The 14,961-nt window shown below is 37.5% G+C and overlaps 1 protein-coding gene across 2 annotated transcripts in view; it reads right to left on the minus strand.

Annotated features, from left to right (window-relative positions):
• The window catches only part of RELN (reelin), a 533,709-nt gene that overhangs the window by 1,611 nt on the left and 517,137 nt on the right, over positions 1–14,961 (minus strand). Inside the window, exons 61-64 of one of the 2 annotated variants that reach the window (XM_055283528.2) lie at positions 13,925–14,144; positions 11,084–11,281; positions 10,306–10,404; positions 4,949–4,954 (exon numbers count right to left, since the gene is read on the minus strand). In XM_055283528.2, coding sequence (XP_055139503.1) covers positions 4,949–4,954; positions 10,306–10,404; positions 11,084–11,281; positions 13,925–14,144 — 523 coding nt within the window. The remainder of the gene's footprint in view (positions 1–4,948; positions 4,955–10,305; positions 10,405–11,083; positions 11,282–13,924; positions 14,145–14,961) is intronic. The other variant, XM_055283529.2, reaches the window with a different exon arrangement.

Here is a 14,961-nt window from a genome sequence, read left to right on the forward strand (position 1 = left end):
CATTCCTAGTTCATGCAGTCCCATGAGACAAAATAAGGCGGTCAGTTTTTCTCAGAATGTTGGATTCTCTTGTCTTCCTCAAACCATAAGCATCTGGGTTATATTTTATAAACATGGCCTTAGGAAAGAGACACTCCACTGAAAAGAGGTCATAAAATACTAGGAAAGTGTAACCAAATGTATAATTGTAAATATGTATGTATGTATTCCCCCACATGTGTACATACACACATTTATACATATATGCTGTGTGGGAAGCTGATAAAAATACTGAAGATGGATTTCAGGATCCTGTAGGAAATTGTACAATACTAGTAGCGATAGCTGTTAATGTTTTGGTATGGTCCTTTAAAAAGGATCGTGAGCTATAATATCACTGAAAGGATCATATTCTCACACTCTGACCTGAGTGACAATATATCCATATGTGGCATCAATATGTGGTTTATGAGAGTGAGCCTATCAGTATTTTTCAAATTCACTGAGTTTCCTCATGGTCCCAAAGCCTTTTCTCCCAAATTCCATGAAGACATAAAATGCACACAATGTCATGTGATGTGATTCCAACATAAAGATCAATATGACATGAACTTGAGTTAGGGTAAGAGAGGGGGGAAAGGGTAATTTTGTTCTGAGCAGTATAATCTGCATTATCAATCATCAATATGCTAGTAAGGTGTAAAATGATATTTTACCTAGTATAACAGGTATTATACTTAGGCATATTATACTAGCACTTGTAAAATATAAACTTTAAAACAAGATAATTTCATAGGTTCATTAGAAAATTTATAATAAAATATCTCAAAGGAAAAGACATAAATTGAATTTCATCAGATATGTATAATCAAAAAGCAATAGCATCTGTGCTAAAATACTGATACAAAGACATCAAACTGATACATATTTTATAAAATAAAGGTACTAATAACATCCCCTGCTAGATTTCAATAATATCAAAATGCTAGAAGCAATAGAATGGAAACAAAGAATATATCCTGAAGACATTGTAGAGAAAAAGATTTCAAAAAAATCAGGTTTTGTCTTTAGGCAGATTTACTATCCTCCCCCTCCCATCCCCTCCATGTGACAATATTACATGTATCAACTAAGCTGATCAGTTTCAGTGTCATAGTTGAATGACACAAATTTATCCATTTATTAGCTGCTGTAAGTACTAACTGCTGCCTATGTAAAATTGAGTTACAAAAAAACCCCCAAGGAACTAATGTATTGAACTAATCAAGTGTCAAGAAAAATTATCCTGTTGCTCCTTTATTCACAAAATCTTGGGACTGGAACTAGCTGTCTTACTGCCAGCATCCTCAGTCGCCTTATAGTTCTTTCCCTGAGCTATTATAGTGGCCCCCTGAACTAGCCTCCTTAGCTTTTTTCCTTTTGTTAAAAAAAAAAAACAAAACAAAACTCCACTGAAAGGAAACCCTGAAATACTAAGAAAGTATAACTGAATGCATAATTGTATACATTTGCATGTATACCTTCCTTCACATACATGCAGTTGATTTTGCACACCAGATTCAGTAAACTTTTCCTCAAACACTGGCTTCACTTTGCCCAAAACCATGCAGAATCCTCTTATCTATGGAGCAACAGCTAAGCCAACTTAAACAGACATTTCAAGTCCTCTTCATGCTTAATCTTATTCTGCCCTTTCTTTTTCTACATTCCTATACAAACTGCTCTACTCAAACGCCTTAAGTCCTTTCTACCCGCCTCATTGGCCAGCTGTCAACATCACTTCCTAGATTCTACGTGTTCAAGTGTTACATTTTCTTTGTTTACTCCCTCCATAAGTGAACTTTTTTTTCTACTTTGAACTCTCATAGTGCTCATTTCCTGCTTTGAAGGAGTTTGTGTTCATATCTTGGCTCCCCACAACTAAACTTTTGTTGGTATGGGGGCCAGTCCCCCAACTACCCCCCACCCCCACACCATAGCACTGAGCCTCCTGCCTGACCCGTGCATGGGTGGTCAAGGCATGTTTGTTGAACTTATGGTGACTTACTGATTGGATTCCTGTTGTAAATCATTACTCTTTAAACTATAAGGAATAATTGCAAAGTTAAAGCAATGAAAATTATTCTGTTAAAACACGTTTAAAGGTATAAGGTACTCAGAATTTAAAATAGTTAAAATATTTTACATCAAAAAAGATAAAGTTAGAACACTCAAGATATTTTGTTATCTCAGTGCAACCTAGATTGACATGAAAGTTACCTTAATATATGGGAACAAAAGAACATTCAGTTTTAACAAAACTTGATGTGCTTACTTAACAGCTTTAAAGCAACATCTCCATATAATTATTTACTTATTATGGAGCTGACTGAAAGTCTCCATCTTTATAGGTGAGAAAATAAATACTAGCAGGTTGCAGATCTTTAGTGCCATAAAAACTAGTCCAAGGTGGAAGCTTAAAACCAATTTAGGGGACATTTTGAATCACTGGATGTTCTTTTTTTAATAACATTTTTTTCTTAAAAGATTTTAAACATATTTCTTTTTTTTTTTTGGTAGAGACAGCGTCTTGCTATGTTGGCCAGGCTGGTGTCTAACTCCTGGCCTCAAGTGATCCTGTTGCCTTGGCCTCCCAAAGTGCTGGGATTACAAGCATGGCCGCTGTGCCTGGCCTGGGTACTCTTTAATTTTGAATAAGTTTATGTATCAGTATCATATCTTTGGATTCCTGAGAATGTTGATATGCATATAGTAATGGACTTGCTATAGATGCCTAGTGTTTATATAGTCACATTAAAAATGGCAGCTGGGTGCAGTGATCACACCTGTAATCCCAGCACTTTGGGAGGCTGAGGCAGGTGGATCACGAGGTCAGGAGATCAAGACCATCCAGCTAACAGAGTGAAACCCCATCTCTACTAAAAATACAAAAAATTAGCTGGATGTTGTGGCACGCCAGGCGTGGTGGTATGTGCCTGTAGTCCCAGCTACTTGGGAGGCTGAGGCAGGAGAATTGCTTGAACCTGGGAGGAAGAGATTGCAGTGAGCTGAGATTGCACCACTGCACTCCAGCCTAGGGCAACATGGCGAGACTCTGTCTCAAAGACCACACTATCAAAGCATCGTGGAAACTAGGTGGTAATTTGGTATGTGAAATATAAAAATCTTTTGAGTCAGTTAGGTTGGAATCTAATGAAGTGGATATTTCCAGTTTATGAGCCTTTGAAAATCAAGCACTATGGCAAGCTATACTAAAATGCTGTCTGCCTCTAAGACCACTTAATAAATTGACATGGTTACTAAACAGTTATTGTACCTTCTAAAATGTCCAACAGCATTGGGGATTAGGGGAATTTTTAACAAATTTATCTTATATTTACTCATTTTTTGGTGTGTAGTATATTTGTGAGCCTATTTTTTGTTTTTGATACATTTTGATGTACAGCTATAGATAACATTATAACTGAAATAAGTGCAATGAACTTTTAAAGATTTATTTATTCACTGTAATTACCAGAGAAAGTAATTTTTATTTTAAGTTCAATAAAAGGAGGTAATGTTCATCCCAAGGCACATCAACTATGCCACTTGACATATCAATTTGCTTTGGTTGTGGATAGAACTAGGTCCATTTTAAAATTCTTCCATTGTGAGTAAGTAATTGAAAAAAGGGAGAATGAACAACAAAGGCTTCTTGGAAATGATAATGTAAATTTCCATTATTGCCAAGGGAGTTTAGGGACTTAGATGGCATATAGAATTATAAAGTGTTTCCTTGTTTCTGCATCGGAAATATGGCCATTGCAGGGTCTTTGAATAACTAGTGACTCTGTGCTCTTTTGAACTGTTACTCTTTAAAGGAGACACAATCTTAGTTCATTTATTATGATGAAAACAATTCAATGGATTTTTTAATGGATTCTAAAGGAAATGGAGGAGATAGAGAATTGATACTAATTTGAGCTCATAGAAATACAGGCATTTCTACTTGTCAGTAATTTATCACCAAAACATATGGTAGAACAAATGATTTATATGAATGCAGACATAAGAATCCAGTGGACTGTTCAACATATCTTAGAAATATTGGTGAGTGTAAGACAGGAAGCTCCCATTCAAACTATCACTGAAACTCCCCTGCATAGAGGATGCCACACATTTGACTTAAAGGCCATGCATTCTCAGGAAGGCTATGCATAAATAAGTGCAGGCACAAATATCTCACACATACTGAAGATTTCATATTTCTTTGCTAAATGGGGATGAGAATAATATCCAATAATGTGCACCTCAGGGAGCTGCAAGGATTAAATGAAAACTAGCACTGTATATAGATGTTCAATAAATTATAACCATTTTGCCTTCTTAAATTTTGAAGAATCTCAGAGGACAAATACAAGTATATATTAAAAGTGGCCAATCTTACCTAAGGACAAGATCTAGAACTCATAAGTATTATGAATACATCTACTCCATCTGCCAATTCAGTTATTAACTTAGAGGGGAACTGATAAGTCAAGGGACCCTCATGCATCTTCAGCATAGTAGGTCTTTTGAAAGACATTCCATTTAATCGGAGTCCCTAAATCTTTTGCACACATTTCTATTTTCCCTTGTCCCTCATAACAAATTTATCAACTGTGAGCACTTCAAGGGCACCCAATACAATGTCAAGCACAGAGCAGAATCTAAGTCAAATCTGTTGCCCAATGATGAAATGCTGACTAGCACTCTGGTCTATGCTGTTGTGCCCAATATTGTATATATTAGGGACTTATCTCAATTTGACTGACTCCGAATTTACATGGATATAAGTTTCAAATGTTCCAGTATATACCAGTATCATTTATTACTGTTTTCATAGATTTTTTTTTAGTTGCAAAGGTGTTTTACAAAACTTCCCAGTTAAGTTTGGTGACACTGATGAAACTAAGTAAACAGTTCCCCAGATTTAGTAAGGAGGACTTACCTTACTCTAGTGGAAAACCAATGACAGCAAATAATGAAATATAACACAAGTTAAAAAATGCCTTTCAATGCATGCAGCACTGTGATTAGTCATAAAAGTCTGATCAGGTTTAGACGCAATATAGGATTTTTCATCTCTTTTGAAAATAAAAATTAAAGAAGTTATTTCTTATTCTTCTATACCCAATATGTACATATACTTTTCTATGTAATGCAACATGCAATATTTGCTCATAACCGTATGTTAAGGTACATGTAGCTGTAATACTACATTTGGCATAAATGTTGCATATAAATTATAAATATTAATAGCTTAATAACTACTAATTTTATCTGATTTTTTCAATTATTTTACATTTTAGGAAATACTAATTCCTGCATATATTAAGGAATGGACTTTAAAAAATACAGAAGTCTTCTGTGTCAGATAACACAATCATATTTAATAAAGGGCAAATATGCTTTGCAACAAATGTAATATGCTCGTTTCCATAAATCATTTGTGCCAAAAATGTGACAGTATCTTGATAATGAAGAGCATGAGGAGATGGTCATGATGGAACTTATTTTAAAATCTGATAAATGCTTTTAAGACCATAGTTAGCAACATAAGGTTTGCAGTTCTCCATAAATGTGGAAATAATTCACTTTTTAGTAAATTCATTCACGAAGCCTAACTTTTTACTGAGCTTTCAAGGTACACATGCAAAAATTGGCCCACTTCATTATACACATGACAGGTGTGACTTAGACACGTACACAGGAAACGTGATGTGTGAATGAAATGCGAATTGGGTGAGGGAGATTCTTAGGATAGAAGTATGAGAGCCCAACAAAAATGGTTAAGACAACAAATTCTCTTTTATCCTAAGAAGAACCTCACCAGCATGGATCTTGTGAGGGATCTGCCCAATGTATTCATAAACATATACTGAAAAATAAATATTTTATGCTAGCAAATGAATTCAGAGAAATTAGGTTTCTGACACTTGATTGTCAATGATCGTGTTATGCCACATCATTCAGACTTTATGGAATGAGGACTTTGTAAGCTAGTGAGGCTGGAAAAATATTACCTGTCAATTCGGTTCATCTGTTATATGGCAGATTAGTGGGGCTAATCATCGTGAAGTGCTTTTCATGTGCAGGTTTTATTGGAAAATATGAGAGTGGGAAGATTACACTCTCAAACAAGCATAAGAGACTGCTTGTTAAATGCTAAAGGGTGGTTTTCATCTTTATGGTGTGGGGCTTGTCATTCTGTATGTCCATATTTATGAAACTCAAATCCTTCCATAAAAATCCTTTTATTTATTTATTTGGCATAATACTTTTATTATTATTATACTTTAAGTTTTAGGGTACATGTGCACAATGTGCAGGTTTGTTACATATGTATCCATGTGCCATGCTGGTGTGCTGCACCCATTAACTCGTCATTTAGCATTAGGTATATCTCCTAATGCTATCCCTTCCCCCACCCCCCACCCCACAACAGTCCCTGGAGTGTGATGTTCCCCTTCCTGTGTCCACATGTTCTCATTGTTCAATTCCCACCTATGAGAACATGCGGTGTTTGGTTTTTTGTCCTTGTGATAGTTTACTGAGAATGATGATTTCCAGTTTCATCCATGTCCCTACAAAGGACATGAACTCATTTTTTATGGCTGCATAGTATTCCATGGTGTATATGTGCCACATTTTCTTAATCCAGTCTATCGTTGTTGGACATTTGGGTTGGTTCCAAGTCTTTGCTATTGTGAATAGTGCTGCAATAAACATATGTGTCCATGTGTCTTTATAGCAGCATGATTTATAGTCCTTTGGGTATATACCCAGTAATGGGATGGCTGGGTCAAATGGTATTTCTAGTTCTAGATCCCTGAGGAATCACCACACTGACTTCCACAATGGTTGAACTAGTTTACAGTCCCACCAACAGTGTAAAAGTGTTCTTATTTCTCCACATCCTCTCCAGCACCTGTTGTTTCCTGACTTTTTAATGATGGCCATTCTAACTGGTGTGAGATGGTATCTCATTGTGGTTTTGATTTGCATTTCTCTGATGGCCAGTGATGATGAGCATTTCTTCATGTGTTTTTTGGCTGCATAAATGTCTTCTTTTGAGAAGTGTCTGTTCATGTCCTTTGCCCACTTTTTGATGGGGTTGTTTTTTTCTTGTAAATTTGTTTGAGTTCGTTGTAGATTTTTAGAATTAAACCATTTAATTAAAAAGATATTACAAATCTTGTTCATTTAGGGTACACTCTTAAATCCTGAAATATTGTTGAAAGTGCTAAATTTGTTCTCATTAAACTTGTGTTTTCTTGGTTAATATGGGCAGTACTGAGGTTAAACTCAATATAAGATACCATGCATGACCATAATTTTTCTTTCTAAGGGTTTTTAGCATGTGTCCTTGGTGCACATGCACAAAAGCGAAATTATGGTAATAAAGTTAGATTAAAGCCAACCTTCACTTAAAAAAGAAGTATATTTCTAAAAATTCCTAAGTGAAATGTATGCCCCAATCATTAGTTGCAAAAACATATCAGTAGCCCTATTTGTAACATACAGTTAAGTAGGGTTTGTATCTCTTAAGATACAAGCCTCAGTCTGTTCCTCTCCCCGCCATGCTTGAGGAGTTAACATTGCTAGTTCAAATAATCAAGTGTTCTAATACAAAAGTGCAGTTAATTAAGAGAATGCTTTCAGTTAATAGGGGTTTATGGAAATATTCCACCTATTTCTAAATATACATCCTCTGGAGCAAAGTTATAATTAAGAATATTTGTGATCATGACATGAACCTTGGCTCTAGCTTCTTTGTGCCTCATATGATTTAAAGACACTCTGGAAAACTATTATATTTAATTTTCTGAATTATCTGGAACTTTATTTTGAGCTCATCAAATGAATGAATGAATTGAAGTAATTATTTTGTAGAGCTACTAATTGCATATTAATGAATGAATGCCTTAAAACTCTTTGTGGCTCTTTTGAAAAGAAGTACTTTGAAAGGGTAGAGTGGTATAGAAATGTTAAACTCTAAGACCAGAGCAAAACATCAAAAACATAGTTCTAGAAATATAACATCTTAGTATTAATATATTTTTGAAACAACTCATTTATTGAACTCAGCTTTGTGAGATATTTTTCTTCAAAAAGAAGGAAAATAGAGTAATTCCTTTAATAAATTTTTGAAATGTCATTAAAGAGACTGCATTTGGTTTTGAAATTATACATAAAAGCATATGGTGGTATATACAAAGTTATAATTTTTAAATTATTCCTAAAAGAAGACTTGGAGTAAAATTCAAAGCATACAACACCATGCAAATGTAGCAATGCGCTTGTCTCATTCAAAATGTTTTAGTGCTCTGAGAGTTTGAGATAATAATGCAGGATAAGAACAGACTTATCAGGATAAGAGCCTGGTAGATGACAAATTCTTCAAAGTATTTAAAATGTGGAGCTTGATGCTGGTAGTTGCTTATAAGCATTAATTCCAACACCAGGTGACCTGGGAGATTCTCTTGGGTGCTGTGTGCTGAGGCTTCCTGCCAGTGCTCTGACAGCCTCTGGGGCAGCAGGTTGACAGGGAGCAAGGAATAGAGTTCTGTTTCCAGTATTATGTGAAGGGGTTGCTTTTACACTGGCTGGTATATTAGTGCCTCTGAACCCCTCGCCCCTGCTTTTTAATCTTAGTACAAGTGAGGAAATTACTGGTGATGATATGTCACCATATTTCAGTATGAAATTACTGAAATCCAAAATAGGTAAGTGCAATTGATTGTTTGGGCAGGATGAAAATATCTACTCAAATGTGTGATATGTTAAGAATTATTGTGTTTACTCAAGGGCAGGATTAGTATCCTGCCTTCTTTTGAGGACTGTCAGGTTTTGGTTTGCACAGGAGTTGGTAATGCTTTGTCAGGCACAGGAAGCCCCATTAATGCAAACTGTATTGGTAAGCCACTTGAAAGATAAGTGGTTATTGACTCTAATTTTATTATCTATCAGTTTATTAGAATCACCTGAGCTGCTTTTAAAACAAGAATGATGCCCAGTTCCCACTGCAGATCAATTTAAAGCCCCATCCAAAAGGATGGGCCTGGGCATTGGGACATTTTTTGATGTCTTCAAAAGCTTCCCAAGTGATTTTGACATTCAAACAGATTGAGAAGTGCTGTTCTGAAAGGCAAGTAGCCAGGGTAAAATGGTTCTAGGGTTGGCTTTTGGTCTACATAGATTCATTTCAGGGCCCAGGTTATTTTATTCTTCTGGAATAACGTAGTCTGAGGAAATCAGTATCTAAGTGAAACATCAGCCTCATATTTAGATTCAAATGAGTCTGGACTGTTAAACTTTAAACTTCAACTTTTCTTGTGGAGGCAGAGCCCAGCAAGTTGTCCAAAAGCAGCAGCGCACACAGGAGGCTAGTGTGGGGACCAGGTTGCTCTTGGATTTGGGGGTTGATATGGATGCCATGCAAGCAGGTGCCTCAGTGAAAACTAACACGAGGGCTAGCTCAAGACTGAAAAATTCAGCTCATGGCTATGACTGAACGAAAACAAATCTGGTAGTTTTCCTACCAATTAATCACTTAAATTTGCTTGCAAAATGACTGAAATCAGCCAAGGGACAGAATGAACATTTGAACCTATCTACCGAGAAGATTCGCCTCTCCTTGCCAACCACTTGGAGCCATCAGTCCGAACCCGTCGAGACATAAGCATTCCAGTTCTACAGGAACTAGATCGTTAGAGAAAAAGCAAGTCATCTCTCTGTGAGGGAACAGTCAACCTGGCCAGGTGAGAGTGGTGATGGTTTTATTATATAAAGAGGGGAAAACACCTTTAACTTGTTAGGTGCTGGGATTGGTCAGGAGGAATCTGAAACCACAAATTCTTTGTTCTAGTTGCAACCACATCGTTAAATGGAGAATGTCTGTAATTGGGCACATTAGCTAGTGACACTTCAGACACCGCCCACTACAGATCCTTCCTCTTCAAGGATGTCATTTCATTTTATAAGGCAACCCAGATCTGCCTTAAGACATGGTTTCCCATTTACCTGGAGACTTTTGTTTTATCAAATTTAACCAATATTGTCAATCCTTAAATAAATGTTGTGTTACGGAAGTTTTCTAAGGTACACTGCATTTCATTCAGGGCTTTGCTATTTCACTGATGACTTGAGCTATAGCTTGCAGTTGCAAAAGAGTGTAAGCCAAAGTGCTCCCGTGGGGGGGCTTCTCATCAAAAACAGATCTTACTGAATTAAGGGTCATGCCATATCAAAGGAATTTCACACCTTCCTGAAATGGACATGGGATGCCATGTATCAGATACTCACAGGACGACCTCCACATGGTCCAAAGCCCACTGATCATGACCTGTTCCGTTGTGGCGTGGTTGCCACCAGCGCAGTAAGACTCCTTTCATCCGTGCCTCCCTGGGTCACAGACAGAAGGACAAAGAGATTATACATTAGGAAACAGAACTTTTTGGTATTTGGCTTCTAGATGTCAAATATTATAATAGGCTAATCTAAATCAACAAAATGTTGTGCATGGAATTCAGATTTGCTTAGGTCATAGTATTCTTCTGAGCAGCATTAAATTTTATTGGCTACTCAAGGACTTGTAAAACTTTTCCATCTCTCTCTCTCCTTTCCCTTGTTTCATTAATATCTATAAGATACTTGGTCAAGCATGGAGTGCATTCTGTGTGACAGACACTGCTGGAAGCTGGGCTTACAATGCAAAGCAAAACTGACATGACTGCTTAACCTCAGTAAAATTTCAAACTAGCATGCCGGCAGAAAATAAATGTTTTCTAAGACGAGAAAAACTGGTTAAAGCAAGGGAAATAGGCAAAAACTGCCCTTGCATTTAGTTATTATTGTCTATTCCCCCTTGTCTTTATTCCTTGCTTTAATTTGTGCCTTTCTTGTCCTAATCGAAAACAGTAGCACCACTTTGGAGATCTGGGTTAGTCTTGGTTCTGCCACCACCTAGTTTTGTGGCATTTATGCATTAACTTTACCCAACTTCTACCTCAAACTTTGTGATTCCCAGGGATTCACAAAGGGATTGTGCATGAGACCATGCCTTTCCATTTGGGCCACTTACAGGGGGACATTGTAAGACACTCTCTGAGCTTGTGTGAAGTCCTTTGGCTGGTGCTGGGCGATGACGTGCCAGGTGATCCCGTTGTTGACGCTGTACTGCAGCAGCACCGCCTTGTCCACAGCGTGGGGGCCACTCAGGTCACTGTTGCAGCTGTCTGTCTGTGACATGCTCCCAATTTGCAAAACAAACATGATTTTGCTGAAAAGCAGAGGGAAATCATCTTTATTTTTATTTTTTGAGATGGAGTCTTGCTCTGTCACCCAGGCTGGAGTGCAGTGGTGTGATCTCGGCTCACTACAATCTCTGCCTACTGGGTTCAAGCGATTCTCCTGCCTTGGCCTCCCTAGTAGCTGGGATAACAGGTGCGCTCCACCATGCCTGGCTAATTTTTGTATTTTTAGTAGAGACAGGGTTTCAACATGTTGGCCAGGCTGGTCTCGAACTCCTGACCTCAGGTGATTCACCCACCTCGGCCTCCCAAAGTGCTGGGATTACAGGCATAAGCCACTGTGCCCAGCTGGGAAATCATCTTTATACTAAATTCAGGAAGTATTAAAGGAGTTATACTTCCTTAATCTTATCTTGTTCCTAAAGTCCATAATTTCCAAGTTCATAATATAATATAAACAGAAGCAGCCAGTCTTGAGAGCTTGTTTGGAGATTCCAGCAGGGGAGCACAGCTACTTGTATACCCTTGACCAAAGACTGGTACTCCTCTATTGGGGATGGTCATCCCCTTCACCCATACGCAGCTTTGGGAGGGATGCACATGGAGTGGTGAGGGAGGAAGGGGACACACGCCTAGCTAGCCAGATCAGCTGAATCAACCCTAGTGATCAGTGGAGTGACAGATGTCACAGCCAGATCGCCCTCACATCTGTGAAGCAGCCAGTCTTATGACTACATCACTGTTAGTAACAAAATTTATTTATATTGTCTTCTATATTATACATGTGAAAACCTCATAAAGCTGATTTTTTACACCAAGAAAGTATTTTTGACTTTCAAAGATGTGTTCTCTTTTCATGATGTTGGAAATCTTGTTAGAGTATTTCATTTAAAACACCTTCTATTCTCTGAAAGGTAACGTGGGCCAAACAGACAGCTGAGGACATGGAGAGGACATGGAATACAACCACAATATTTATGCTGCATTCTTTTTACAAATAGCTCCAAGCTGAACACATCCGGATGGGGATGAATTATTATGACTATTTTAGGAAAGGCTGTCTGGAGATCAGAGATGAGGGAAAACTGAGTTAGGATGTGCAGGTTCTGAACCATGTCTGCTATTCTGTTCAACATGACATTTTACTTTTCATTGTCATCCTTGCCCTAGATAGAGCTTTTAGGCATGAGAAATAAATCCTCATAAGATTCCTCATGATTAAGAGTACCTAATTTAAAGTAGGTGGTGGAATAAAGAGCTAGACTTAAAAACGTATAAATGCATAAACTAATTTAAAACATAGTGTGCCATTGCTAACTATGCACCTAGTTGCAGCTATATATGGTGGTGTCACAGAAAACACCAGGTTATCTCTAGATTAAGTATATCTTTTTGGTAGGCAAAAAAAAAAAAAAAAAGGAAGATGATAGATGCAACTTTTATCATATCATGGTTTCCATACAGGAATTAATTTTATTTTCATTGTTTATCATAATCATATTAAGGGTCCCCAAACTACCTTTCCGCCTGTGAAAACACAACACTAATATTATATTTCCCAAAGTGAAAGGTTTCAAGTAAACTATCTTCCCATTAATCAAACACATCTAATTCTCAAATATTCTCATAGTACTGAACACTTTTCAGCATTCAAGAAATACTCTACAGTAATACCTAGCAACCTTTTTTTAAGCTTAGAATCTTTTCTTGAATTATATAGACAAAAAGCTGTGTTTACTCTGGATAAGGTAGCCAAAGCTGGGAAGGGCAGGTAGGGAGGGAAATTCAGTCGTCCTTATGTCTTTGTCAGTCACTTCCCTAGTCCATTTTCAAGGTCTCTGCCCACTCTACTCTGCATTAACCCTCAGCAATTATAGCACATAAAGTTTTAAATGTCATATTCCTGACAGGTGGAATATCTTTAATGCTAATTGATCTTCTCTGCTTCCTATTTTGTAGCCTACCTAGGCATATCATGCATCTATTTTTTGTTGTTGCTGCTACTGTTGTTTGTTCTGCTATTGGGTTGTCTCTTATTCTTGTGTTGTGTAGTAGTTCTTCATACCCCTTCTATTTTTAAACATTCGAGCTCACTATGATTATGCTGGGTCAGCAGAGTCAAAACCTACTTCCACAGCCAGCAAAGCTCCACAGTGCCCAAAGTCCACATGTTTGCATCACTCCTTTTGAATAAAAATCAACACCTCACTTGAAAAAAAATTTTTTAAAGATCTTAACCATCCATCCATCCACCCTCCATTTCTATTTATTGTACTTACATAAGCTAAATATAGGCATATGTTTGCATTGCTACAAATTTATTTCACATACACATTTATATTTATATACTTGGCTGTGCTCAACATTAAATTATCTATGTAGTTTATCCCTAACCATTTTTAAAAATATTTGGCCATTTCTCTGGGCTTGTGCGTACATTACCACCACTCAGCCACTGTGGGTGAAGAAATACAAAGCAATTCTCTAATAAGCGAAGCATAATTCTGAGTTGTGAAACATATATGCTTCCTTGTCTCAAATTCAGATGATAGGTTTTCACTGCTTAGTGACATCTGTGCCATGAAGTTCATAATCCTATCTAACAGACAGTGGACAATTACTGGGCTTGTGACTAATTCTGTGTCTGGACTACAATATGGAGGTTTGGGTACCTTGCTCGAGTGAGATCCAGAGGCTTGGTAGCTGCTTGCCTGATCTGACAGCCATTAAAGTACAGTGAGTCTCCATGGGCATAGGGGGCCAGCTGCCCACAGCCACTTCCTATGACTCCACCTTGAATGGTCTCCCAGTTTGCCTCGGTGACTCTTGCGGACTCAAAATTATCTTTAATATAACTGGGAAGGTCGTGACTGAACACAGAGCAGTCATCACCTAGAGGACAAGGAACAGTCACAGAAATTAAGTGAACCAACCAGAGTCATTCAAGATTAAGAACAAGTATTCAAGTTCAGATTTAAGTAGTTGTTACTGTAAGAATGGCAAAATACAAGGAACTTAAACAACTTTACAAAAAAAAAAAAGCCAAACAACCCCATCAAAAAGTGGGTGAAGGATATGAACAGACACTTCTCAAAAGAAGATACTTATGTGGCCAAGAAACATGAAGAAAACCTCATCATCACTGGTCATTAGAGAAATGCAAATCAAAACCACAATGAGATACCATCTCATGCCAGTTAGAATGGTGATCATTAAAAAGTCAGGAAACAACGGAGGCTGGAGAGGATGTGGAGAAATAGGAACACTTTTACACTGTTGGTGGGAGTGTAAATTAGTTCAACCATTGTGGAAGACAGTGTGGTGATTCCTCAAGGATCTAGAACTAGAAATACCATTTGACCCAGCAATCCCATTACTGGGTATATACCCAAAGGATTATAAATCATTCTACTCTAAAGACACATGCACACTTATGTTTACTGCAGCACTATTCACAACAACAAAGACTTGGAACCAACCCAAATGCCCATCAATGTTAGACTGGATAAAGAAAATGTGGCACATAAACACCATGGAATACTATGCAGCCATAAAGAAGGATGAGTTCATGTCCTTTGCAGGGACACAGATGAAGCTGGAAACCATCATTCTCAGCAAACTAACACAAGAATAGAAAACCAAACCACCACATGTTCTAATTCATAGGTGGGAGTTGAACAATTAGAACACATGGACACAGGGAGGGGAA

This window comes from Symphalangus syndactylus, chromosome 6 (assembly GCF_028878055.3).
Source record: "Symphalangus syndactylus isolate Jambi chromosome 6, NHGRI_mSymSyn1-v2.1_pri, whole genome shotgun sequence".
Taxonomy (NCBI): Eukaryota; Metazoa; Chordata; class Mammalia; order Primates; family Hylobatidae; genus Symphalangus; species Symphalangus syndactylus.